Consider the following 27,470-nt stretch of genomic DNA (forward strand, 5'->3'; position numbering starts at 1 on the left):
GATGCCGACACAGCGGGACGGCGGCGCCGGCAGCACCATGTCGGCTCCGGGCGGCCTCGGGGGCTGCCTCGGCGGGGACGGCGCCCACCAGGTCCGGGTGAAAGCCTACTACAAGGGGTGAGTGCGGGCGCTGGGCCCCGGGGACGGCCGGGCCGAGAGGAGCGTCCAGAGGGCGCCGCGGGTGTTCGGGGTGCCCGGCACGGGCTGCCCTGGACGGGCTACCGGGGATACTCCTGGAGCGAGCCCTGGGTGTCCCCGGACTTGTAGGGGAGGAGAGAAAGAGCGGAGGAAAAATACTCCACGACCAACCAGCCGTGCTGAAATGGATGTTAAATGCAGGAGTGGTGTCAGAATTCCAGGTGGAAGTCGGATCCTCCCTTCTGCTGGGATGGCCGTCCCGGTGAACAGGGATGTGCCTGGGCAGCCTGTGGTCTGCTCCTCCTGCTTCCCTTCACCCCCGGGCCTTGGCTGCCAGTAATAAGTGCATATTCCCTCTTAACACACTCCAAAAGTCGTATTTAGTATGTTTGGGATCCGGCTTTGGTCCTGGTCTTTCTATGCTAAGTGATGTTCAGGACTAAAGGAAGAGGATGTTTGTATGAAAGTTTCTTTCATGGGTCTTTAGGCTGTTTGCCAGCGATTGAGCGATTTCCAGCGTAGTCTGTGAATGGCAGCCCAGATCCGTTTACTGTCATTTATGATTGTGCTGTTAAAAAACACCCCAAAATACCGGGTGTCTGCGAACTGGAAACCCGAATTTTGTGGGCCTAATTCAGTAGCTCTCCAGCAATAACGCATAAAGCAAAAGAAACGTCCTGCCTCGGGTCCACAGCCCACTATTAAATAGTAACAGTTACGGGACTTAATTAGTTTCAGTGCAAGGGTTGCCGGTGGTTCATTGGGCCATTAAGTTTGAGGTGATCTAAGCAGAAAACAATGTGGGTTGCATTTTTGGATTAAGAGTGAGCACGGTGCTCTTGATCGCTTCCTTCCAGTTATATATGTTAAGCACAAGAAGATGTGTGTTACATTTTCAATATTTACTCTTTGCTATCTGTAGATGTGAAATTTTAAGGAGAGGTATAGAAACTGCACTGAGCATTTGGTATTTGCTGCTGTGCTTGGTTTCTGGCTTTGTGTCTGCTTTTGGGCTTTCCTTGACAGAAGTCTGTAGTAGAGACTGGCACAGTCTGGGGCTTTAAAGGACATGTGAGACACTGTCAAAGTATCTGAACTTCTGAGCTCTTTGTTTCACAGTCCCTTTAATCCACTTTTTCTTCAGCAAAGATTCCCCTGGTTGTCAGCTGGTAGAGGTGTTCATTTGGTCAGACAGTGAACTAAAATGGGAACTCTGGGTGAAAAACATTTATTTTTCTTCTGCTGGGTGAGTTTTAATCTTGATCACTTCCACATGCAATCACATGGATTCTTGCTTTAGCACAGGGAGGCTGTGGGGTAAGAGCAGGAATCAGCCCAGGGTTGTGGGAGTAAGGAAAAAATATGCTACACTGGGCAGGAATGCTGGCTCATGACACTGGTAATAATTTCACAGGCACTGGAATGTTTCTTTTGAGCCCTGTCCATTGACTTTTTTTCTGTTAACGCAGTTATCAGTTTAATAATGGCATTGAGTCATAGAGGGTGTTGGTTAACCATTGTGAATACCAACAAACTAACAAGCTGACTGCCTAGTCATGATTTATTTTGAGATACAAGCAAATTATTCTCTCCACTTTCTTACAACAGAAAGTCTCAAGCCCCTTCTCAGACTTGCACTATCAAGGGGATATCAAAGCCAAATATTTTACCTGCACTTACCCTGAAATGACTTGGAGACTGAGAACTGAATGCTGATACCAAAGGCAGCTTTTCCCCATTCTTCAAATAAACTGTCTCAGAGCTGGATTGAGGATTTAATGGGAAACAGTGTTAATCAGGAAACGTTAATCTCTCCTAATTTCCTTTTAATGGAAGCATTTAAGTGGGTTGTAGAAGTTATTGGGAAAGTCTGGCTGGGAAGGTCTTTTCATCTTCCAGAAAGAGTTTATGGTTAAAAAGAAAAAGAAACAAAAAACCGCCAAGCCGACCCAACCCAGCCACTTAGAAGCCCAGATTTGTTCTTGAAACGTTTGGGAATCTGATAGTCGGGATACTTGCCTGGGGCAAAGAGCCGAGCCCGAATCCCCAAAACTCGGCCGGGTCTGGCCGGGAGCCCAATTGCTTTTCTCAGCCGAGACAAAGACTTCACACAGGACCCTTTGAAGAGTCTTTGTTTCATTGAACCGTGCAGTGGTAATTCTTTATCTTAAATTCATGAAATATGTTAAAACAGGACGGAAAATTTTCCTAAAAATGAACACAGATCATGAGAATAAGGGAATGGGGGATTCCCAGAGACTTGGGAATTAGGGCATTAAATTGAGTTTTTCCAGGTATTTCTTTCTCTCGTTTAAACTGTGCTCTCTTATCACAGAGAATTGGTTGTTTAAAATTCTTTAAATAGTGTTATGTATTTTAAAGAGTTACTGTGATCTGTGCAGTGTGTGTAGCAGAGGTTCCTGAGGGGGTTTTTAGGAATTCACTGTGACTCCAAAGGTGGATTTTTGTTGATGCAATAACAAGCTATAGCAGCTCCCAGTGTATGGCACTGATCAGCATCTGTAATTACAACCATTTCAGCTCTCTGATGATATTCAAAGTTTGCCTTTTGTCTTACCTCGTTTGCTGGAGATGCTTTTTGTCGGGTCAGCACAAGAAGTTGTTATATCACTCATACATATGTTCTGGGGGTAGAGAACAGGTAGGAATAATTCACTGCTCGTGCTCAAGGAATCCTGTGGAATTCATGCAGATTCAAAAAAGAAGCAAAACCAAAGAGCTGTAATAACCATTTTTCTGTCACAATTAGAATTGCTAGCATTCTTTCAGTGCCTGACATAGATTTTATGCTGGTTTCAGCTGTGTAGGCTGTAGTGTAGGTTAGATTTTTAATAAAAAGGGGTAGATACCAATGCTTTGCTTGCCTTCAGTTTGATTTGGTTCAGATGAAGAACACACCTGACAGTCCTTTCATGATGCATGTTAAACCTGCTTCTTTTTTTAATTTTAATTAATTTAGTTACATGTGTGGAAAAAGTGTGAGGAGAAAATAAATTTTAATTGTAAAATCAAAATGTACCTCCATAAAGATTTCCAGGAAATTAATTTAAGGATTCTTGATTTCTTGCATAATTTCTTTTTATTTTTTCTTTATCTTGAGCACTTTTTGATCAGTTTTTCAGCACAGTGTCTTCTGTCGTCTGTTCACAATCAAGTTCTTCATAGGAGAATGTTCAGCTTAAGAAAACTTTGGACTAAGCCTGTGAATACATTTTCCCCCTTCTTGCTGTTTCAATATTGATTTACCTTTCTGCCAATATATTTTTTCCAGAAAAACAGACTTGCACAGGGGAAAAGCAATGCTTTAAATGTTTGTGAATGGCAGTGGCTGCACCTCACAGTACAGAAATTACTCTGACCCAGCAGAATTCCCCAGGAGTCCTGTGAGGGTTCATTGCAGGGAGCTCTAATTAGACCTTTTCAAAAGCCTTGATGACTGGCCCAGGTGTGTGTGATACATGGGGGGACATGTAGGTAACATGTGTAATGTACCTGTACATTTCCCCATACATAATTTGGGATAAATGAAGCTGCAGCTGGAAAAGTCTAAAGTAGCAGTGTCTGTTCTTACAGGGTTGTTTTATCTGGGGAGTTCAAGATCAGAGTGAAATATGAGGTACAGGTATTGAATTGTGTTTAATTGTTGGCATTGGTTTTGGAGTTTTTGTGTTGAATGGTTTGGTTGGGCTTTTTTTTTGTTAAAGGACATTACAACTCTTAGATGATTTGTGAAAGAAAGTGAGGAAAGCTGTTTGATCTCAGGAAAGGTGGACAATATGGTCTTCTATATGCATTTAAAATATGTTCTCTAGTGTGTTCAGGTTTACCATTTGCCTTTTCTCAGTCTTCCTAAGATTTATTTACTGATTCTGATATTTGCAGGATATTGACTCAGACAAGCCTTCTAGTAGTATGGATAAGTTATCTTTATTAATATTTATGAAAGATAGAAGTGATAGCATTTTCAGTGAAAGTAATTCAGGACAAGTGCTGTCTTGTATATTTGCATGTTTCCTGCTCACAGATCCCTGATTAAGACCAATTCTAATAGTGCTAAAACAAATTGTAAAAAGTCTTGTGCTTCCGTAGTAAGAGTTAATTGGCACCTGCAGATGTGGTGGTACAAAAGGTGTGCTTGAATCAGATTTTCTTCTCATTTCCTATGTGTGCCAAGAGGGGACAAACAAAGATATTTATTTCACCTTGGAACAGCTTTATGACAAATGTGCTTGTTCCAAGCAGTGTATAACCTTATCTTCATCACAAGGAGAGGCCTATTGTCAAGAAAATGTTTCCCACATCTCAGTAAAAGAAAACAATTTGTATCTTTAATGCAAGTGAGCAGGCTATGGTCCATACTCACTTTCCTTTGTCCTTAATTTGGCCAACTAACATCTATTTAAAATGCAGATTTTTTTCTCAATAGAGTATAACTTCTTCTTGGCTTGAGTGAATCCAGCTTTTTCCTAATGAAGGCTCATCAGTGCTGTGTTAGGGACAAGAAGTGTGAAGACACGAAGGTGTGACAACAGGACCATTGTGAGAGTGAGACCTGTGTCAGCAGGAAATGTTGGGGTCATCAGTGGAGTTCAAATGGCAAAATAAAGCAGTAGGGAGACCTGTAACCTTTCAGTTCCTGTGTGATGTAGATTTTGCTCGTGGAGCCTTGTTTATACTTGACATCATCTTTCTCTTTTAATGCTGCTGTTGGCTAAAGTTCTCTGAAAGGCTGATTAGTGTCTGCTGTAGCAGGAGAGATATTCCAAATCATTTGGTAACTGATACATGTCCTGCTAGAGGTGTTAGAGTAATAATTTGGAGAACACATTTAAATTCTGAAATCGTTAAACTCCTTTTTTTTCTGAAGGAAAACTAGTTTGCTACTTAAAGGTACCAACAAGGAGTAAGATTTTTTTTTTTCAGTTGGTACCAGCTTTTACTTCAGAGATATGAGGAGATTCCAAGGCTGTTCAGTACACCTTAACATTGTAATTTTTCCTGTTTGCTGCAGTACAGATAAATCTATTTTAAGTGAACTTGAATCATCACATTTTAAAATGTTCTGAAGAGATTTTGCTATTGTATGTATAATTTAATCATCGGTTTTTGCTGAAGCATCAGTGATTACAGTCTCAAAAAATGTGGTCTGTAACTTTCTGCTTTTCTGGCAGTAATAGTCATTTAACAAACTCTCTACTGACTAGGTCAATTCCAGAAACCCCTGCAATGTAAACAAATATTTATATTTATATATTTATAAATTTATATAAATATATTTATAAAATCTATATAAATTGATTTATATATAAATATAAATACTTTGACTTCTCAGCACTCTCCAGAACTATTTTTTTTGTTTGTCTGTTAAAGAACATACTCCACAGTGAACGTATCTGTGCTAAATGTGAATCAATGAAGGGATGGTAAACTTAGTGGAGCTGCTAAGTAAGCAGTCCCTTATTTCCTTCCGGAAAAACAGGAAATACAGGTTATTTTTGCCTCCTAATGCAGGCTTGCCGTGTGGTGGCTGCCCCTGTGTCTGTGACAGTAACTCACTGTCACATCTGCCTTGTTGGCAGTGGGTTCCCAGCTGGTGTTTCCATAGAAGATGCAAAAGGAGACATTTGAGAGAAGAGTTTTCTTTCTGTGTTGGATGGATGCGATCGTGGCTTTCAAATAAAGCCTCATTTGCTCTAAATGACTGTGCTGTGTCTGAATACCAGGGTCCAGTTGTTGTTTATTTTGCATTTTGTCACACGTGGAAAGAACAGGAGCGATTCCTCCACCAAATCACGTAGCAGCTTTTTGACTGCTTTACTCAGATTATTGAAGAGATGTTTTGTGTTTATCCTGGGCTGCTGTATTTACTGGAGTCTGTCCTCTAAATAACCCAAGTGCTGGTGCTCATAAATCCAGAAGCAGGCTTGCTGTTCTTCTACAGTGCTTAGAAATTGCCAGTTGATTTCATTCCTGCTGCTGCTCTCAGAGGAGCCTCAGGCAAGCAGTTTGGTTTTTGTGTGCTCTCTGCCTCTCCTGAGTGCTGTTCTGGTTCCATAACCACAGCTTTTTATGTAAAGTCACCTTCTTGATCTCGATCTGCCCGTGCACGTGATGATTTAGAGATGTTTAACTTGCTGTATATGTGCACTTCAGGCTGGTAGGAACCTTGGTGGGATTTCTGACCAGGTAGAAGCTTTAATTACGTTTTTTAGCTCCCCCAAACAGTGCTAGGCACTGACACCCACCAGAGCAAATCCAGCTGGGTGAGGTTTTTATGGGAAGATTAATCTTGTAGCTCAAACTCGGGGCTTTTATGCTGTGTTTGAGGAGTGTGTTGTGAACAGCTTTCTTCCTTCCTCTGGCTGTGTCTCCCAACTCCTTTGGTTAAGGGTCTGAGCCCTGTCACCTCCTCCCCTTAAAGGCCCAGACGATACAGTGGCACAGCATTTTTTGCTAACATATTAAAACCAGGTTAACTCACTGTTAATCATCACAGAAATACCCATTCTGCATAACAGTAAAGCAGTACATTTCAATTCTAAGTGTATGGCTCTCTGTCAGCCTTCCCCTTCATTATGTGAAACACCACTCCTTTTTTTTAAAGGCACTTTGAATATTTGCACATGCCCCCAAGTCTGCTAGGAAATCTGTTCAGTATTTGTCATTAATTTTTCATAACATCTACACAATCAAAATTTAGTTGGAGTAGATGTATGTGTTTTTACATTTTGATACTAACAGCAAAAGAACTGTTAAAGAGAAAGTAAAACCAGAAATATGTTTTGAACATTCTTCAAACATCTGCAGCATTCCATTCTTGAGTTTCCACTGGTGTAAGAGATCTAATTTCTCTGTGTGGTTAATGTCTGCTGCAACTCACTACATAGTTACTTGGGCATAAAATCTGAAGTTTTTTCTGAAGTAGATACCTAGAGGATTAAATGTCAAGTAATAAAAACCACTTGGAGCCCGACTTTGCTCTAAGAAGGGAACTTAGGTACTTTATTTTACCTTAACATTTTGGAGGGAGCTGCATCAGGGATGGGGTTAATATTAGTAGTGTATATGGAAGGTGTTAGAGATGATGATCAATGTTATGTTTTGTGGAATAGTTTCTGAAATACAGTTTTTTCTTTCTCAGGGACATCATGATAACCTATTTTGAGCCTTCCATCTCCTTTGAGGGGCTGTGCAGTGAAGTTCGGGACATGTGCTCCTTTGACAACGAGCAGCTTTTCACCATGAAATGGATTGATGAAGAAGGTAAATCAGTGCTCATCAATACATTGCTCAGCTTCCCAGCTTTTCTTTCCTTGTCATCTTTTCCTTTCCCTCTGCCTTCATGAGATAAGCTTATAAAACATGGAATCTGACTCCAAGAATAAGTTATTCAATGCCTTCTTAAGTGGAGCTTAATGAAGAGGTATTTGTTTCACACTACTTAGTGTGTAGCTTACTCTCTGTCTTTATAAACTAAACAAGATTTCAGTGATTATGAAAGTATTAATTCAATATTAGGATTTCTTATGAAGGCAACAGAAAGTATTCCTTTATACTGCTGGAGATCCCCTTTATATCTTATATTTTTGAAAGAGTTAAACAGACATTAAATTATACAAATTGCAGTATTTATCTAAAACATTGATGTAATTTAATGTATTGTTGAGTTGTACGTGTAACCAAAAACATTATATATCAAGGTTTATTACCAGCTGTTACTTCAGCAACCTAAAGTCTATTAATTAACACATGGCTAATAATAAAGCTTCTTCCAAATACTAATGATGTGTAGTAACTTTTCATCAAAGTGCAGTGATAACCTTGACTGAGAACTCATCTCTAGTGCTTACATTATTCATCTTAAACTTTACCTTGGATGAAAAAAGCCCAGAGTCTGTTCTCCCTGTTAACAGATGTCATCCTTTGAGCTGTGTGTGTACAGCAGTAATTATTTTTTAAGGTTATTTGTAGGTTCTGTTTTCTCAGTGGAATTAGTTTGTTCCACACATGAGTTTTGAGCTACAGCTACAACGAAGAGCCCTCTGAATTATGAGATTGCTGTGGAGTTATTTTAGCTGATGCAGTACATAAAGGGCTGCAGTGTGCAGTGATTTGTTGGCTGTGGTTGGTGTTTGCATGCAGCCATCAGCATAAATGGTGCTTATGGAACTGTTTCCTCCCCTTTCAAATTGGGCTACTGCCAGGTTATTCAATCTAAAGCTAAATGTGGAAAAAAGTTGATTTTTGGAAGTGCCATATAGGCAGGTGTGTTGAAGATTATGTAGCCTTGGGACTCTGAGCAGGTGGGGTTTTTTCTTCTCCTCATCATTCTAAAGTTATTTATGCCAGGCAGATGCAGTACAGTAAAATGAGCAGTGTTTATGACTGAACTGTGCAGCAGAGCTACTGGGAGTTGAACATTTACTTTATAATAAGCTGTCTGTGTTGTTTTATCATCAGGAAGATAATGAACTCCTCACCTCAGTGGAGGAGTCTGCAGTGTCAGTCATAGCAGGAAATATATATATATATATTTAATAAACACTTTGTAGTGATTCAATGATTTACTTGAAGTCACAGTTTGGTCTGTCTCAATTTCTGCTCTTTAATTAGGGATGGGTTTATTAAAAACAAAAGAAGGTTGCAGTTTGCCTGAACTATTTTCACGTGTAGGATTTGATTTTCACAAGCAGTCCATGTTTGTGTTAATCATTGGCTTACTGTTTAATGTCAGTGGAGAAAAAGTTAATCTGCCAATGAGGAGTGTGTTTAAAGCAAATCCTCTTGTCTTTATTGTGAATAATTCTTGCATGTACAATGCATGGCTTCTTGCCAAGCTCCCTGCTCTTCTCTCAGCACCACTCTGTAATGTTTTCAGTTGATATTCTTTCTAGAAACTTGTTTTGCTCTACCAGAAAATCCCTGTATCACATCTTCTTCACCAAAACTGAAGCTCATTATTTAACATCAGCATGAGGAAATGTGTGTGCTGTAGGCTGGTACTTGTTACACTATTACTCATGCTTTTTATAGTCTCAGAGAAGATAAGGGGTCTGGGGCATCATGACTTCCTGACTACACTGGATTTACGTGGACACGAATGTTTTGATTTGTCATACAGTAAATGCCTTCATATATAACTACTCTGATTTCATAGAGGTAATGGCACACAGACAGATAAAATTTAATTGAGTGGAGTCATTTCCAAATCTTCAGATACAACTGGAAAGTAGGATGAACTTGATTTGATTTTAGACAAATTTCTCTTTTTTCTGTATATGGAAAATTCAGCTTTACTTTGCCTTCTGAAACGTCCTGTGGGATGGACACTGGCCTTGTGTGTGTCCTCAGTCTGTTGTTTCTCGCTCTATAACTCAAAAGTAAATATTTTCCTATATATCCCAGCTGTCTTTGACTGCAAAATTTGTACTACTCAAGCCTGTTGAGAGAGATGTCTGTAAACCTTCTGTTCGGAGTTTGCTTGTTCTCGAGACCCTCTTTAGCTTCTGCCAAAAGTTAACACAGAACTGTTTGCACAGGTGTCAGAAACAAATGAAGAAAAACTGGTTTGTTGATTCTCATAGTGTGTCTGAGTAAATACAATTGTTCCTTCTCCTCCCACCCTGCTCTGCCCAGAGTAAGTTTGTGCTGTGGGTGGGCACTGCGGTGTCCAGGTGTCCAGCTGTAGGGAGAAGTGGTTTGGTGAAAAATGACTGTAGGTGGCTTCAGAGACTCATCTGGAGGATTTTGATGTGCAGGAAACAATAAAGACAGAGCACTGAAAATGAGCCATTTACATTTATTATTTATATTTCAGCAATAGCATAGAATGCATAAGACCACAGAATGGTTTGGGTTGGAAGGACATTAAAGATGGTCTCATTCTACCCCCTGCCATGGGCAGGGACACCTTCCACAATCCTAGTTGCCCAAAGCCCCATCCAGCCTGGCCTTGGACACTTCCACAGATGGTGGGCACCCTGTGCCAGGGCCTCACCACCCTCACAGGGAAGAATTTTTTCCCAATATCCCATCTAAACCTGTTCTCCGTCAGTGTGAAGCCGTTCCCTTGTAGACATTCTCTCTTCAGCTTCCTTGTTGGCTCCTCCAGGTTCTGGAAGGCCACAATTAGGTCACCCCAAAGCTTCTCCAGGCTGAGCAATCCCAACTCTTCCAGCCTTTCCTCATAGCTGAGTTCTCCATCCCTGTAATCAACTCTGTGACCTCCTCTGGGCTGGCTCCAGCAGCTCCATGTCCTTCCTGTTCTGGAGGAAGATACGTTGGAAACAAAGGCTTTGTGATAGATTTGAAACAAAACAAATTCTCTGGAGAAACTTTTGTGGGGTGAGTTGAAATACCTCCTGCTGCTGGGTGTGTGGTTTCCCTGAAAAGCTTTAGCAGTGGCTGTGTTAATTTAGATACCTTGCAGTATAAAACACAAACATAATAGTTAATGGTCTGTTGCTTGTGAACTTTCTAACTGTGTTATTGACTGAGGGCTCAAAGCAGTAAAACTTCCAGACTGGATCCAGTTTAGCCAGGATGGAAATTATTCTGACTTCCTCCAATTTGTTTACCCATAACCAGTTTGCCATTTAAAGACATGGAAAATAGTGTTTCTGTTAAAAATTGGAAATATGGGAAGGCAGACTTGCTGTAAGACTTGGGGCTAAGAAATAAACTTCTCAGGCTGGAGCAGGCACAGATAAATCCCTTGTTCTTGTACAGAACATCTTGTATAGATGAAGAGTGGGGGAACAAGTTGAGATAATAACTAGAAGTTTTTTCTTTCTTTGGGGTAGTGATGATTGAGATTCAACATTGTTTTTAAAATGTTTCAGTTACAGTATTATTTTGAAAAAGGTTTATTCTTTTAGGAGGCAAAAATTTTATGATGTTACTAATCTGCATCAGATACCAATGAAAACACAGTCTTGTTTGAGAAACTTTGTCATCAAGGATTTGGCATGTAATTCAGTCTGCACCATCATAAATGGTCAACAAAACTGCAGTTGCCTTATTAAAAAAAAATAAGAAGCAAAGCCAGCTAACTCCCAACTTTCTTCTGCCTGCCTTGGTGTCCTTTCTTTAAGGGATTTTATTTCAAATAGTTGTGTGAGTGTGAAAGTAGTAGTTACAAATCAGAAAAGTGGGGTGTTGTGCTTAGATTACATTATTTGTCAATAGTTTCCATTGAGGTTTAGGAGAGACTTGAGCTCTGCTTTTGCAGCTCCTGGTGCAAGTCTTGGCAGTGCTGAAGCAGCTGTGAAAATAGAATTGACTCAGTTCTAATTAAAAATTCATTAAATAAAAGGTAATCTTAGAAAATTTTTAGTGCTGGACTATAGCCTGCACCTCCTGTACTGAAATAATGTGTAACCATGCTTGTAGTAGTGATGTTTTGTTCTTATGATCTGCTTGCCCCTTGGGAATATCCCATATTTTTATTTTCCCTGACAGAATCAATATGACTCTTTTCAGATGTACTCTTTGAACAGTGTTAAAAATAAATACCACGACATTTGAGAATATTGGATGTTTTCTACAATAATTATCCTGGAACCAGCTGGGAGGGAACTACTGAGTGGTATGGAACTAATTGGGTTGAGTTTTGTGTTGTTCTGTTTTCTTTCCACAGGAGATCCATGCACAGTTTCCTCTCAGCTGGAGTTAGAAGAGGCCTTTAGGTTGTATGAACTAAACAAGGATTCAGAGCTTCTGATCCATGGTAGGTGTAAATTCCTGAAGTTTAGTGCTGCTCATGTTTGTACCTGTGAGTGAGTGGAATTCTCACCTTCCATTCCTGTGCCTTTCACGCCCTTCTCCCCTCAGGCCTGTGGCCATCCTGTCTGGGCATGCTGGTGACCCTTCACTGTGCTTTTACCTCTTCTTTATTCAATTAAGGGAGAAAAAATATTTTGCTGTTAGTTTATTCCTGAAGTTCAGCCTCTGTTTCTTCATTTATTTGGCCCAAGTGCCTTCAGACACTTGCTGGCAGTGAATGGTAGAAGGGATAAAGTACAATTTACTTATTTGTTTATTAGATTTATACATTAGCCTGAAGTTAATTATGGGTAAGTGCTTTAGAGCAGCATCTCTATTAGGAAGAAAAAATCAATGAGCTCTGTTTGTGATGCCAGATTAATGAAAAGTTTGTCTTTTCTAAAATAAGGGTATTTCAGTTTTGAACTTAATAACATCATGCCCTTGTTTAATATGTCGTTGTTCAATTTTTATTCTTCAGGGTTATATGCCTATTTTTGCAGCTTCTCCAGAATATTTTTCTAGCTATTTGTAACTTTTTATCAGTAGAAGGTCAAACTTGGTTTATCAGAGATTAGAGCAGAAAAGTCATCGTTATGAAGTGTTGGTGTGTTACACTACAGTGTCTGAACAGGCTCTTGCTCTTAAAAAGATGCAAAAAATCTAGTTTATCATCAGCCCATTTGAAAGGAAAATACAGCTTTCCAGCTCCCCACAGAGAGTTTTAAAAAGGGGAAGAATATAATCCATTTGTAGATACATTTCACTGCTTCTGTGCATATTGAATTTTTCATGTGCCCTTTCTCCATTAATTTTTGTGTATGATAAGCTTCTGATTAAACTGGCACCAGGGATGCCTGTCCACGTTTATACTTCTCTCTGATGGTTACTGAAGCCAAATAAATAGTGAAAAAGAACCCCAAAAAGTTACATAGTCAACATCCTATGTAACTGTTAGGCCACTGTCATACAAAACATTTATAGTATTTGGAAATCTTGACTGTGAAAATTGACCACATGAAAAACCAGAATCATTACTCTTTCTAGTTACTGTCTCTAAGAAACAGCTTCATTTATTCTGCTTTTTTGCCTGTATTTCTCATGTATGTCACTGCTCTGCCCAGCAAAGGGGGTTTGTGGTGTTTGCGCCTCACCTGTTCTAAAAGAATGTTTTGTTGAAGTGCAGTCAGTGCTGTTCTCTAGATGGCTGAAAGCCTTTCAGGAGTGTTGTATTTAACCCAAAGTTTTATTTTCTGTCTGAAATGAAAGCTAATCAGAAGTTAATGTCTTTCTTGCAGTGTTCCCTTGTGTCCCGGAGCGGCCTGGCATGCCTTGTCCAGGAGAAGATAGTAAGTAGGCATTTCAGCTAAGAAATACAGAAAATCAGTTCAGATTTCCTGTTTTAGCAGATTTTAATGTTCTTTGGGTTGGCATCCCGCACTTATGAATATTAATAATGCAAATCTGTAAAAATAAATTTTTTTAAAGGAATAGGAAGTCTTATTAAACTTAATGTTTGTCACTTCTGAATCATTGTTAATAAGCATTTCACATTCCTGTTAACTGCCCATGTCACTCTGCTTTCCTTGCTTTTGCCTCTTCTATCATGACAGTTTTTTATCTTGTTCTTGTTTTTTGGGGAGTTGCCAGACTGCTGGCTGACAGTTGTAAGCAGAGGCTTGTAATCAATGATAATGACTTGTTGTGTCACTATTTGCAGATCTGTGGTTAATTATTTTGAAATTGATGTTTAGGTGCTATCAGGAGGAATCTCCAAAAACCTCTATTGTGTTAACTAATGTTGTAGACATTAAAGAGGTAATTTTCCCCAGTCTTAAAGTTTTATAAAAAAGAATGTGTGTGTGTGTTGGGCACACAAGCATCTGTCAGCTTGCTATCCAAATCTCTGACCAATCCAGTCTAAATGTGCATGTTTAAAAGTTGACTTGGGCAGAATGAGTAATGCTGGTTATCTGGAAAACGAGGTTGCAGACTGAATCAGAAAAAGATTTACAGCTCAGTGCAGGTTTTCATATCTTAGTTTTCAGTTTTGGTTTCTGACATGCCTCAAGTAATGAAAATAAAGTGATAGTCAAGGAAATGAAAAAAAAAATAATAATAGTGGCAGCTGTGGATTTAAAACACTGGAGGATTTGTCAAGCAATCTTATAAATCAGGATGTGCTCCCAATTCACTTTCCTTCCTCCTTTCCCTTCCCCACAGCTTCTCCCCAAGTTGAGCTGAAGTATGTACATACTTTGCACTCAAGTGCTCGTATTGTTTGGAGAATTTACCTTCTCTTGACTCACTGTTCCTTTTAACTTCAGAAAAATCAGAATTAACTTTGAGTTCATCAGGATATTCTACTTCAAATTTTCTCCAAAATATAAAAAAAAAAAAAAAAAAAAAAAAAGATACTTGGAACATTCCTCTGTTTCTGTAAGGTGCAGGAAGGAAACTTTGCAAGTTACCCTACACAGACACCTCCAGGAGAAGATGTTGCAGTTCTGTGTTTGTGTTTGTCTGGATATAATCCTGTGTTTTTCCTCTTAGAGTCCATTTATCGCCGAGGCGCCCGCCGGTGGCGAAAGCTCTATTGTGCAAATGGTCACACTTTCCAAGCCAAACGATTTAACAGGGTGAGATTCTTGTCGGGTACTTAAAGCCATGATACAGGGATGTCTTATTTTCATAATGATGATGCCACTGCCTTGAAAAGTTATCAGGTAGTTTTAGTCTCATTTTTGTTGTTTGTCTGTACACTTCTGGTGATCCTGTATCTTCAGGAAACTTAGTATTAAATCATCAGGAACTTGAAATAGAAAAAAACCAAAACATATTGGTTGCAATTCACTTTACATATACTCTTAAAGCATAATGTCAAAGCTCCTGCGTTCCCTTAAAATCTTCCCAGAGGGCAAACTGGAATGCATTAGATGGCTAAAAGTAGATTTTCTGTTTTTCAGCTTCTGGGAGTAAAATGTTCTGAACTTGCTTATGATGCACAGACTTTTCTTTCATGACTTATAAAGGAGAAAGCTGAGATGTTTCTCCAGGCAGCCTGTTTCTGGTGCCGTGTAATCCACTGGAAATAACAAACCATTCAGAATGTTTTCAGGAAGCAAGAGTCAAATGTAATTAGCTAAGGACCAAGAAGACTCTGCTGTGTTTAAAAACAGCAACAGCATAAACCAAACTCAAAATATTTGAGTAAGTCAGGTCCCTTGACAGCTTCAATAATCCTTCCTTCTTCTCTAAGCTTAGTGCATTGTGTGCTTAATGCTTGAGATCGTCTCCACTAAACTTTATCTTGGGCATCCTCATGTCTAACTTCAGCTTTTTTGTTGTTTTTTGACCTCAGCTGGGTTAAAGGCTGTCAAGGCACCACAGTTAAGCCAGTTTCCACTTTTACCTCCATAGGCACCCTGTTTTCATGGACCTTTGGAGTTGTTTTGTGAATGTCCTTCAGCGAGTGGTGATCCTCCCATTTGCAGTGTCTTGTTTTTTAAGGTGTTGGAGCTTCTGCTCTCCTGCCTTCCTCTGTAAGGACTCACCTGCAGAGAAATGAGGAGATGAGCTTGGTTATTGCAAGTGTGGCTGGATAGTTTTACTCTTCAGCTTTGCTCTTGGATGAGTTTTGTTGGTTTGTGATTGCAGAGAGCTCACTGTGCCATCTGCACGGACCGGATCTGGGGCCTGGGGCGCCAGGGCTACAAGTGCATCAACTGCAAACTCCTGGTTCACAAGAAGTGTCACAAACTTGTCAATATTGAATGTGGCCGACACACACTACAGCCAGTAAGTAAAACCTGATTAATTGTCTGAAAAAAGGCAGCAACCAACCAATCAAATAGCCCCCCTCATGTTATACTGTTGGTTTTCAAACTGCAGCCTGCAAATAACTGCATTACTTGAAACATAATTTTTATGGTTACCATGACTTTTGCGAGAAAGTTTGTGATTCACCGAGCAAAATTGCAATTTATAGCAAGACAGGAGTCTAATCTGCACATCTGACATTATTTCCCTTGTCACATATAAGCATATAAGGGACATTTATCTCATCCTTCACAGGGACATTGCACAGCATGTATATATATGTACACACTAGTTTACATCCTCAAAATGGATAGGAGGAGTAAATTCTCTAAATGTCTGATAGATTATTGGATTTATTTCCCATTTATAGCAAAGGAATATGAAGAGCAGAAATTTTTACTTTTCTCCTGAGAAATTCAATCATCTTCAGTTCTTGAGTCTCGAGAAAAATTGAGATTATTACTGCTCCTGGTTTAATAAAGCAGACAGCTTCAAGTCTTTTATTTTTTTGAAATTCTTTTGACTAATATTTATACTACTGAAAGAGTAGGGTTTTTCTATTTCACTTCTCATCTGCTGTATTTCTTTCTCTGTTGTATCAAGTTGTAACTTCTGCAGCTTCTGGAAGCATGTCATGACTTACAGAAAATAGGGAAAATAAAGAATGCAGTTGTTTATTTCATTGTGTATGTTTTAGTAACTATGTTGACTAATCAAGTTAAAAAGTAGCTAGATTGTATTCCTCAGGGATCATTCATTTCATTCATTGACTCTAAAATAATGTGTCTGACACTTGGACAGTCTATTGAAAAAATACTGTCTGTGTTTGCAGGAACCAATAATGCCTATGGATCCATCGTCAGTGCATTCTGATAGTGTAGAAACAGGTAAGAACAATATTTTTTTTCTTTAAATTACTATAAGATGCTAAAAAGTGAGCTTTGAAGTAAAATTATTTTAAAAACTCTTCTTTACTTTTTCATAGAATAAGAAAAGTAAGACAGCTTTTTAATGATAAGGGGGATATAAATATTAAATTTCTAGTTTTCCACATCTTACCAGCTTCAGAAACTTGGCTAAACAAAGAAGAATTTATGCTGTCAGTTACATTTAGTAAGCTGAGTACTTTAAATGACGTGATCAAGCAAAAAACCCCAAACCCTTAACAGCATTAGCAGAGCTTCTGCTGGAATGGTGGCGAAAATGTTTATTCTTGTGGTAGTCAGAGTGATGGTCCTAATACAAACCTATCCGTTTTGGATATTTGCAATAGAAGGATTAAAAGTGTGTTTCTCTGATTGGGGAAATTTTAAGGCAGAAGAAAATCCTGTTGTGTTGCATCAGGCTGATAAATTTTTCTTGCATCTCCAGTGATACCATACAATCCCTCGAGTCATGAGAGCCTGGACCATGTTGGTGAAGAAAAAGAGGTAAAATATCTTATCCAAGCTAACTTTGTACGTAGAATCACAGAGTATCTGCAGTTGGAAGGAACCCATGAGGATCTTCAGAGATCTTAAAGCCTGTGTGTCTCAGTTTCAAGATTTTAGTAGTTTACTTTGCCACAAACTGAAAATTAGCATGGAGGGCACATTTGGGTTGCTCCTGAGATGTGTGCTTGTGTGGCTTGCATGCTGCTTTATTTTAAGCCTTAAGTTGAGATGTGCTTTGATTTAGAAAATGTTTCAAATTCTCCCAGTTTGGTTTGTTTCTTATCTGCCAAGTCTTCTGTGCCTCCTTTGTTTCCCAACACATTCCTTTCCAGGACATACAGTCTTAAGATAACAAGTGTTAATTGCATTACTGGTTTATATTAATTTTGAAACGTTGTTTGAAATGCTGACTTTTGCAGTTGCTGACACCAGCAAAGGCTGCTTCCTCATTTCACTGCACCTTTATCCACAGGCAATGAGCATTAGGGAAAGTGGCAAAGCTTCCTCCAGTCTGGGCCTGCAGGATTTTGACTTGCTGCGAGTCATTGGAAGGGGCAGCTATGCCAAAGTGCTGCTGGTTCGACTGAAGAAAACCGAGCGCATTTACGCCATGAAGGTGGTGAAGAAAGAGCTCGTCAACGATGATGAGGTGGGCAAGGTGTTCTCAGGGAGTTGGGCAGCTCTTCCAGACAGCTCCTGTGTGCCCCATGAGGTGGGAGCCAGGTCTGGGCTGCAGCACTCAGTCAGAATTCTGCATGTGGTTTCTTATACTGCTCTATAGGAGGTTCACAAGGCCTGTAGCCAGGTGGAGTCTGATTTTCATATGTTCAAGTCTGGGGTTTTGTCACAAATCTCACGATGTTAATTGCTTGTTAAATCAGACCTCCATCTTAACAATTTTGCACAGTGATTAGTGAAAACCTGTCAGAAATTGCACTGTTAAACTGCTAAAAACCTCTTGCTTCTGAGGACTTCTTTGGGTGTCTTTAGGCTACTCTGAAAACACTGGAGTGACTGTGGACTGCTGTCCAAGAGCTTTTGCATTTATTTGTCAGTCTGCAATTGATTCCTTCAGCATTTCTTGGTGCTACTTTACATTTCCCTGCACCAGTTTATCTTTTATAGATCAGTGTGTTTTCATTCCCAAGGTGGTTACATAGTGAGGCTAAAAGTAGAGGACATTCAGGAAATAAAAAGTGTGCTGTCAGCTATTGCTTCAAATTTCAGAACTATAGAATATTTAATTCCTTGCAAGTAAATCAAGGACAGCAAAGCCCTTGAATATCTTTCTGGTAATTGTCATTAATACTTGGCCTAAGAAATGCAACAGTCCTTTTCTGAATGTCACTTTTCTTCAAAAAATAGGATATTGATTGGGTTCAGACAGAGAAACACGTCTTTGAACAGGCCTCAAATCATCCCTTTCTGGTCGGACTGCACTCTTGCTTCCAGACAGAAAGCAGGTAAAGGTCATAAATTAATAATAAAATAATCTTACTGAAAACATTTCATCCTATCAGGCACCTCAAAGGCCTAAATTTAAAGCAGGAAGTGTTAAGTAGCAGAGCCAATGTTTTGTAAATCCTCATAGTATTTTGTGATCCAAATGCCATGTGCATCTAAGGTTTTCAGATGGAGAAAGTGCAGAAGAATGTGAAGTTGAGGCAGATGTGATGGAGAGGATTTTGGACAGGAAGAGAAGTGCAGCTTGTAGGAATAAAAGTATTGAGAATATGTGATAGAAGAGAATGTAGAATGGAAGGGAAAAAAGGCTCGGGGAGATGAAAATCAGAAGTATGAAAACCGAGGAGTAATTGTCTCAAACTTGCCTGGATTGTTTGAAGATGAATCTATGAGCAAGACTCAGAAGACAGAATCTGAGTTTTCAAAAGGAAAACTGAGTAATAGAGATGAAAATTATTATTTTTCTATTCTATACAGTAATACCTATAAGTACATATAAAATCCAGTTATTGTATATTTAAATAGCGTCCCTGCTGTTTCTAATGGAGGGAAGTGAGAAGAAAGAGTATTTGTAATACACTTAGAGTACTAACCACAAAGGAGACTGAAGGGATCAGGAAGGAAAACTAGATTTTTAATTTTTTTAATGGTTTGTGCATAGAAACTGATTTGACTCTGTACAGTCACGTGTGTAGTAATAATGACAAGCAGTAATGGGTGAGGAATGTGGGAAGGATCACTTAAATTCCTTAGCAATAAAGGAATTATCTAGAGAATCTTTGAATCTTAGAATTACTTGATTTTTAACTTTGGGAATTTATTCAAAGGAGGGGGAAATGGTGAAACCAGCCATGGTGCCAGAGATGGGAGGAGTGGAATGGGCATTGTTCTGTAACAGACCTGTAACATCTCACACCTCTTTCAGCAGTGCACACAATCATTTGTAACAATCCCGTGTGTTCCAGGTTATTCTTTGTTATAGAGTATGTCAATGGAGGAGATCTGATGTTCCATATGCAGAGGCAGAGGAAGCTGCCAGAGGAACATGCCAGGTGTGTCTCATTCCAGACTTCTTGCATCAAAACAGTGGCTTTCTGACACAGTGCAGCAGTGCAGAGATTATGAGGGATGAGCCAGCAAATCCTTTCCAGATGTTAAGGATTTGAGAAATGTGAAACTGCATCCTCTTTTGCTGCTGCAAGCCACCGTGCTTTTGTTTCCAGAAGGAACTGTAACAGGAAGCACGTAGATGTTGTTTGCATTGGCATTACTCTGTATGACTTCAGTCTGTTATTTTTTTCTAGAAAAACAGTTTTGTGGTATTTTTTTTTAATGTCTAATGATATCAATGTGTTTCTTGTACAACAACCACTACCAGCTGTCCAGGCAAATGCTGAGTTCTTGGTGCATATGCTTAATCTCAGATGGTGAGATAAAAGGGATGATTGCAGGAGACATTGCTATTAACTAAAAACAATTTTTAAAGTGCGTAGAAACATTTGTATGATTATAAACAATTTGCCACTTCTCTGTGGAAAAAGAATAGAATACTTGGGATTATGTATAGAAAATACCATATTACGAAGACTGTGTTATTGTGCTTTGAGTTTTGATTACTTGAGTAATCAGTATTTCTTTCTACACTAGGTTTTATTCTGCTGAAATCAGTCTAGCATTGAACTATTTACATGAGCGAGGGATAATCTACAGGGATTTAAAACTGGATAATGTGCTCCTAGATTCTGAAGGGCATATTAAACTCACAGATTATGGCATGTGCAAGGTAAGATCTAGTTTCTTGCTAACCAGGAAAATCAACAATTAAGAAATCATTATAAGTTAAAAGATGCAGAGACTTTAAAAAGTGAAATTTCAAGGTCTCTGTACACAGTGTACACAGGCTGTATGTTCATTTCACTTCCACATGTGGAGAAAAGGCAAATGCCAGAGTGCACAGACTACACTTACATGTACCATCTATGTTTTCATAAAGCTGCTGGATCAACTCGTCTGGGAGGGGTTGGCTGAAATACTCAGGATAAGGTGATTTCAAAAGAGGTTGAAATTATCACTTGCTCCTGTTTGGATTCTGTGGCACTGCCCATTTCCTCGGGGAAAACTTGTGTCACTACAAAGACACTGGAGTGTGGCTCTGACTTTGCCATGGAATTGCCATAACGCTGGTTATTCAAGACTTAATTAATTCAAAGTGAATGTCTTAGCAGAAGAGTGTGGGATCTTCAGTTAACTGTAAAGTATTTTCTTCCCATCTTTTCCTAAAGGAGGGTCTGAGGCCCGGTGACACAACCAGCACATTCTGTGGGACTCCAAACTATATTGCACCTGAAATTCTCCGAGGAGAGGATTATGGTAAACGGAATTTCTTGTTGCTACTTTATAACTTTTACTTTGTCTCTTCTTATTGGAGTTGTTTAAGCAGTAGAAAGTAAAAAAGCAGTCTTAATTCAACGTCCTGTCTGAAAAAGTAAATAAAGCCTTCAAAGGAAGAGCAGAAAACATCACACAAAGCAAATGAGATTTTCTGTATTGTACATTTTAAATTCTTTTGAACAGTCTTGAAGAACAGCTTTAGTCTTCCAAATTTATTATTGTTTATAAATATTCTAGATACTACTAATGATATACTTGCAGTCTGGAATTGTTTGGCTTTGGAGCTCTATGTTTGGCAGCAGTGATAGATTAGATACAAATTCATTGCAAAAGGCCTAGATAGTAGGTGTCCCTTTACATACCTTTTTTAATCTACCATCTTATTTCAATGAAATATCTCTTTCATACTGGCTTCAGATACTCCTGCTTATCACAGCTTGCTAGGCCAGCCAGACTGTATCAGCCCCAGCCTGGCTACTGGGATTTCCTTTAGCAGTGAATAGTAAGGGAGATATGCTTTGCTCCAAGAATGACTGACTTGCTGTTATTAAGACTCACACAGTTCTTCCTCAGCCTTATCTCCCACCCTGGATAATGCACTGTTGGTTAGTAATGACTAGGCTTAAATATTATCTAAACCTTTATTAAGGGCTTAACACCAACCTTTAACCTCCTTGCATTTCCTCTGTACAGCATCTCCTTCTGTTGTACATAATGATCCACATGATGTCTGCTACAGTCGTTACCTCTCCTTTATTCAGCTAATTGGAAAGGCTAGCAATACTTACATGTTTGAATTTGTTTTTCTCCGTTTTTATCCCCAGAGGTGCTGGTATTTTGGTTGTGAAATGTCTCCAGTGGTGTTTTCTGTCTTGAATTGTAGGTTTCAGTGTGGACTGGTGGGCCCTTGGTGTGCTGATGTTTGAGATGATGGCGGGCCGGTCGCCGTTCGACATCGTCGGGAGTTCTGACAACCCTGATCAGAACACAGAGGATTATCTCTTCCAAGGTGAGTGCCATGAGTGTTCCTACACTTCAGTGCTTTGCTTCCACCTAACCTTTAAATTAACTTCAAAGATGCAAAGGCTGATAGGAACCTTGTTTTCCTGCAGTAATTTTGGAAAAACAGATCCGAATTCCCCGATCCCTCTCTGTGAAAGCAGCAGGTGTTCTAAAGAGTTTCCTTAACAAGGTAAGAGCTGATGTACTTTATCTGCCGTACACAGAAACAGGGTAGAAAAGGTGAGAGCCTGAAGCAGAATTTCAGTGGGACTGGGGGCCATATTCTAGATACTTCTCTTGAAATCTGAAGCTCCTGGTTCTCAGGCTGGGATTATGAGTAAATTCCAAAGTGAAAGGCATAGAAATGCTCCAAGCAATTTCTTTAACCTGGAGAATTGAACAGACTTACCAGATTTAGTTTGGTTCTGAGAGAAGCAGCTTAGCAAATCACTTGGACAGCTTCTGATGACTTCCTGGAGGGAGATGCAGAGGCAGGATGTGCTCACTTCTTGCTGAGGCCTTTAGCCTGAGAGTCAGAAGGTGCACATGTGGTAGTGGATGATGAGTCCAAGCCCCTGCTGGCTTTTAATGCATGGTACATGAGTGGGAAGAAAGAAATACAGGAGAAACCAGATTTGGTTAAATAGTTCTGAGAAAGTCACACCATTCACTGCACACTTTTACAACTCCCTGGTAGTGTGTGCATGTTTGTACCTGGAAATGGAATTGTCTTGTGAAAATAAGCTTCTTTCCACAGTATTTACCAGGAACTGCAGTTACTGCCTCAGTGTGATTTCCTGGCATAATCTGTTCAGGGAGGAGCAAGGGCAGGTGGGGGGAAAGAATCAAATTCATTAGTAATCTAACCAAGCCTGCTCTGAAACCTATGGAATGTTTAACAGGTCTGAATGAAAATGAAGAAAAGCAGCATAGTCATTTATATAAAATTCAGTTAAGGGCTCCCATATATTCCTGCCTATTTCAGAGGGTAAACTGGAGCAGTTTCCAAAATAAATTACGCTAATTTAGTTCTTCAGTGTTCCTTGTAACTCTGGTGTTTCATTTCTCACAGGATTTGTAACATTCATTTTATTCATGTGTAGGCTGTGGCATCCATTTAGAAATATTTTCTTCCTTGCACAGGATCCAAAGGAACGCTTGGGCTGCCACCCTCAGACAGGGTTTGCAGATATCCAGGGACATCCCTTCTTCCGCAACGTTGATTGGGATCTGGTATGTCAATGCCCCCTGCCTTGGCTGAGTTTCTTTGCATACAGTGACAAAGTTGTTTTGAGCCTAAGAGAGGACCTTAAGCTCAAAAACATTAAGCTCTTAATTTATGTTGTACCAGAATTATGATACACAATCTTTTTTCCCTTTTCTACACAGCAAGTGCAGTAGATTATTAGAATGATTGTAGAAAGTATAGAAAATAAACTTAATAGTAATTTCCAGCCTTGTTTAAAAATAATTCAATTGGTTGTAACTCATTCTCAATGTGACTAAGTGCATTTATTCTTAGATGGAGCAAAAGCAAGTGGTGCCTCCATTTAAACCAAATATATCTGGAGAATTTGGTCTGGATAACTTTGATTCCCAATTCACCAATGAACCTGTGCAGCTCACTCCAGATGACGAGTAAGTAATGTAGCGTTTGAGAAGTTCAGAGAAGAGAAGATGCTTTATTTTTAACTTGTTTGGGTGTTTTATATTGTTAGTAGTCAAGTGAGATTATCCTGGCTGAAAAGTTTTTATAAAATGCATGATAATGTGCTTGATTTTGGTAGTGGATTAGTGGTTCCTTCCTCATGAGAAGCCCTGATTTGGGATGAGGAGGGAAGGACCTTTCTAGTTTGATTGAGCCACTGCTGTTCACATTTTAAGAATTTTTATAGGTTTTTGTATAACATTCACATAGTATGTAAACATAAACAGTGTATATTAAATGTTACCTGTGTGCCTTAATCAGGTCTGAAATCCAGCTTCCCTCTTCATCCCTTCCTAAATGCAGACTGTACAAATAAAGTTTAGAAAAGTTGCTGATGCAGGTGCGGTATCTATCGCATCCTAATGTTTTCAGGTCCTTACAAAACTGACTGTCTAGGGCAAGTTTTGAAACTGCAAACCTTGCAGACTGTTTTGTGGGAGAATGAGTGAAGCCTAGTCACTGCTTTTGAGGGGTTTTGTGTTTTGGTACTGTTATTTGGAGTAAAAAAACCTGGTGGTAACTGTAAAGGTAGAGAGGGACAAAAGAGAGAAGGGAAATTTTCTCAGTTGCAGTCTGCTGAACAGGTTTAAATTTTAAGTCAAATTATCAGTTAATGTTATCTTTTTAATTGTGCTCAACTAATGACTGTTTTTTAATCCTAATAGTGATATTGTGAAGAAGATTGACCAGTCTGAATTTGAAGGCTTTGAATATATAAATCCTCTTTTGATGTCAGCTGAGGAATGTGTCTGAATTCTCCATTTCTGAACTGTGCCAATTGTTACTCCGTTTGTCTCTGCATGGATAAACATCTCTCCATTTGGATGCACTTGCATAAAATGAGTAACTCAACATCCTGCCCTTGCCACCTAGCGTGAATTTTCCTTTTGTATTGATCGTTGTCCAGGACAGTTATTATACTGAACCTTCAGCTGCCAGGTTTAAAATGTTAGAACTTTCTAACAATTTTGCCAAATATGAATTTTAATGCAGGAGTTGGTCTCTGGGGCTCCTGATTGAACAAAGGGTCTGGCTGTATAGTTAGCCAGTACAGTGTTCTGAGCAAGGGAAGGCTTTCAGTGCTTAATGAACACAAATTGCATCAGGTGATGTAATAAATTATCCTTCAAGGATTTCAGATTTTTCAGCAAGATGAGTAAGAATTTATCACTTCTGTAGCTCCAGATCTCTTCTCTCTGAACATCTGATTTCCCTGTTCTAGACATAGAAATTAGAGCTTTGTTCATGCCCTTCAGACTGAAATGACAGCAAGGAGAGCAGATATTTACACTGAATAGGTCAAGACTGGCTTCTTTCATGGGGAGTATTGATCCTACCCTGAAGGAGGCTATTAACACCATATCAGAATTCGTAGACTTTGCTCCAACACTCACACTAGGAATTGTGCACTGATACAAAGAGTGCCTTTCTAGCCTTGGACATGGCATCAAGTGTCAGTTTAATTAAATAATTCAGTTAACTCTTTGAGAAGTTAAAATCTGTACAGCATAATTCAGCAGTAATGGGCAGCTAATACTGAACCTCATACTATTTATTGCTTTTATATTTGCTGTCTTAACTGCATCAGAACTGCACACGGTACAGCCTGGAAAAGGGCATCCATTCCTGCTTTACCTTACTGCCGCACTACTGGGAGTGAGTTCCACTTTGCCAGTGGAAAAAGCATATCTAGAATCAAATAGGTGCTGTCCACAATGAGTCCCTTAACTTATTCCCTTAGAAATGGTGATCTGTACTCACAATCAAACCTGAAATGTTGGTAGCAGTCTCAAGCAAAGCAATGGAAAGAATGGGTCAAACTAGGACTAAGAGGTGTGTTTCTTACATTTCATGTTAGTAAGCAGTGTAATATACAGCACAGATAATTCTTATTTTTAATGCTAAAGCAATAGTTATGAATGTGTTGGGCTGAAGAAATGCCAAATGTACCACTTTTTTATTATTATTATTTTTGGGAAAAGGGATTAAGAGACACCAAGGAAAGGAATCTGTGTTATGTAAGAGCCGTAAGAGAAGCTAAGCGACACTGAAAGCAGATTTAAGAATCTGTAAGCACAAGTTGGCAAGCATTACCTGAAGCTTTTAGTAGACTTTTGCTTGGCCATTGTCATTCTGTGAAAATCCTTGTGTGGCAACAATAATTTCATAGCACAAGATTTCTGGTGTATGTCTGTTCACTTCCATGTCAGCTGCAAGCAGAGAGATTGCACAAATCCACACTGGTGTCATGGTGTGAGATTTAGTTCATGTTTTTCTTTGCAATGTGAATAGGAAACTCTTTAGCATTGGACTGAGTTTTCAAAACTGGGAAGTGATTTGAGGGGCTTCAGTTTCAGGGAAGTGTTGAACCTCCTCACTGTTAAAAATCAGGTTTCCTTAAATTCAAGTTGCATCTTTTCAAATGTAAAATATCAGAGTGAACCTTCCTTTAAAGAGCAGCTAATGGGGTCAAGTGAACTGCTCTACGTGCAGTTTTAAAATGGTGATTGTTTAGCCTCTGCACCCACATGATCAGTTTAGACACCAGGGCATAACTGATATTAAACCTGGGAATCATTTAAAGCAAACAAGAAAAGCCTTGTCTCTACAGTGGCTTAATTTCCTACAAAGTATTAAGGGAAATGGCTTTATGTAAGGAAGGACATTTCTGCTATTCATCACAGAAGAGTAAAGCAAAAGTTTTTTGGTTTTTTTTTTTTTTTTTTTTTTAATAATGTCACATTAAAAATACTTTTTCTATTTACATATCTAACCATTAGGAATGTTGCAAAGTGACAAATATCTTAAATTACTGTAAATCCATTTTTAAACTTTAATTTTCTCCGAAGTGCCATGATATTAACTGTTATTTTTCATTGTTAAGCATATACTGCAACTGTCATAAATATTCAGAAGGGACATTGGGTGTAAACAGTCCAGTGCAGTAGGTTTTGTTTTTTGGATAACATGTCTGCATCAGAAGCATGATGTATTTATGTGGAGTAACCTCCTTTTTGTACACAAGTTGGATTCCTATGGGTGCTCTGCTAGTTAATATTGTCACTACTATTTTCTTGTTTCATATGGAATATGGTCTTGAGCGTTGTTGTGTAATCATTCCCTTTATTTGTGCACACTTTTTACTTTAAATAAAACATTTATATTAGACCTCTGTGTGTTAAGATCTCAGAGAAATACTGTGAAATGCTGGTCTTTTCTTGGGATCATCATCTGACCCTTTTAAATTACCCATATCCCCTGGGAGCCTTGTTTTAATCTTTTCATTTCTTGTAGAAAATTGCACTGGGATAGGCCACAGCAGCCCAAGAAATGCCTTTCTCGCCCTGCATTTACCAAACGTGTCTGAGAATGCAAGTTCTGTTCCAGCATCATTCTCCAGCCTCATGCTCATCTTGTCCTTTGGAAAAATACCATCCTTGTAGGTTCTGTCTTTCCTTCCAACACCGGTGATGAGACAAAAGCAGTGAGGCATCAATCCTCTGCACAGAGACAGAAATCTGAAAGGAAAATACAAACTGCTACTTCAGCCTGCTCATCCAAGGGCCTCTTTCAGCTGGAACTCGTACAACGTCATCTCAGCTGCCAGAGCTGGGATTTGGAGTTCAGAGCAACGCTCTCGTCTGCTGCACTTACTTCTGCATGATTTATTTCTTTGTTTCTTCAACTCCTCCCCTGCATTCTCAGATTTCTGACATGGAGGGTGATGGCAC

The 27,470-nt window shown here is 39.2% G+C and overlaps 1 protein-coding gene across 1 annotated transcript; it reads left to right on the forward strand.

The window, feature by feature from the left end:
• PRKCI (protein kinase C iota) lies at positions 1–26,915 on the forward strand. The gene is made up of 18 exons (XM_083868441.1): positions 1–117; positions 7,301–7,422; positions 11,798–11,887; positions 13,221–13,271; positions 14,476–14,561; positions 15,580–15,720; positions 16,574–16,628; positions 17,113–17,171; positions 17,647–17,823; positions 18,540–18,637; positions 19,604–19,690; positions 20,286–20,421; positions 20,921–21,008; positions 21,913–22,038; positions 22,142–22,221; positions 23,175–23,264; positions 23,554–23,669; positions 24,405–26,915. The coding sequence occupies exons 1-18, from the start codon at positions 2–4 to the stop codon at positions 24,490–24,492; spliced, it is 1,806 nt and encodes a 601-aa protein (XP_083724567.1). The 5' UTR covers position 1; the 3' UTR covers positions 24,493–26,915.
• Positions 26,916–27,470: the final 555 nt, after the last annotated feature.

This window comes from Zosterops lateralis (genome assembly GCF_965231275.1).
Source record: "Zosterops lateralis genome assembly, chromosome: 10".
Taxonomy (NCBI): Eukaryota; Metazoa; Chordata; class Aves; order Passeriformes; family Zosteropidae; genus Zosterops; species Zosterops lateralis.

Bases quoted from the DNA above. Each gene is read 5' to 3' on its own strand.
- PRKCI (XM_083868441.1), top strand. From the start codon at position 2: ATGCCGACACAGCGGGACGGCGGCGCCGGCAGCACCATGTCGGCTCCG. The intron at 17,824-18,539 runs GTGGGCAAGGTG...TTCAAAAAATAG, and splicing joins AGCTCGTCAACGATGATGAG to GATATTGATTGGGTTCAGAC. The intron at 23,670-24,404 runs GTAAGTAATGTA...TAATCCTAATAG, and splicing joins CAGCTCACTCCAGATGACGA to TGATATTGTGAAGAAGATTG.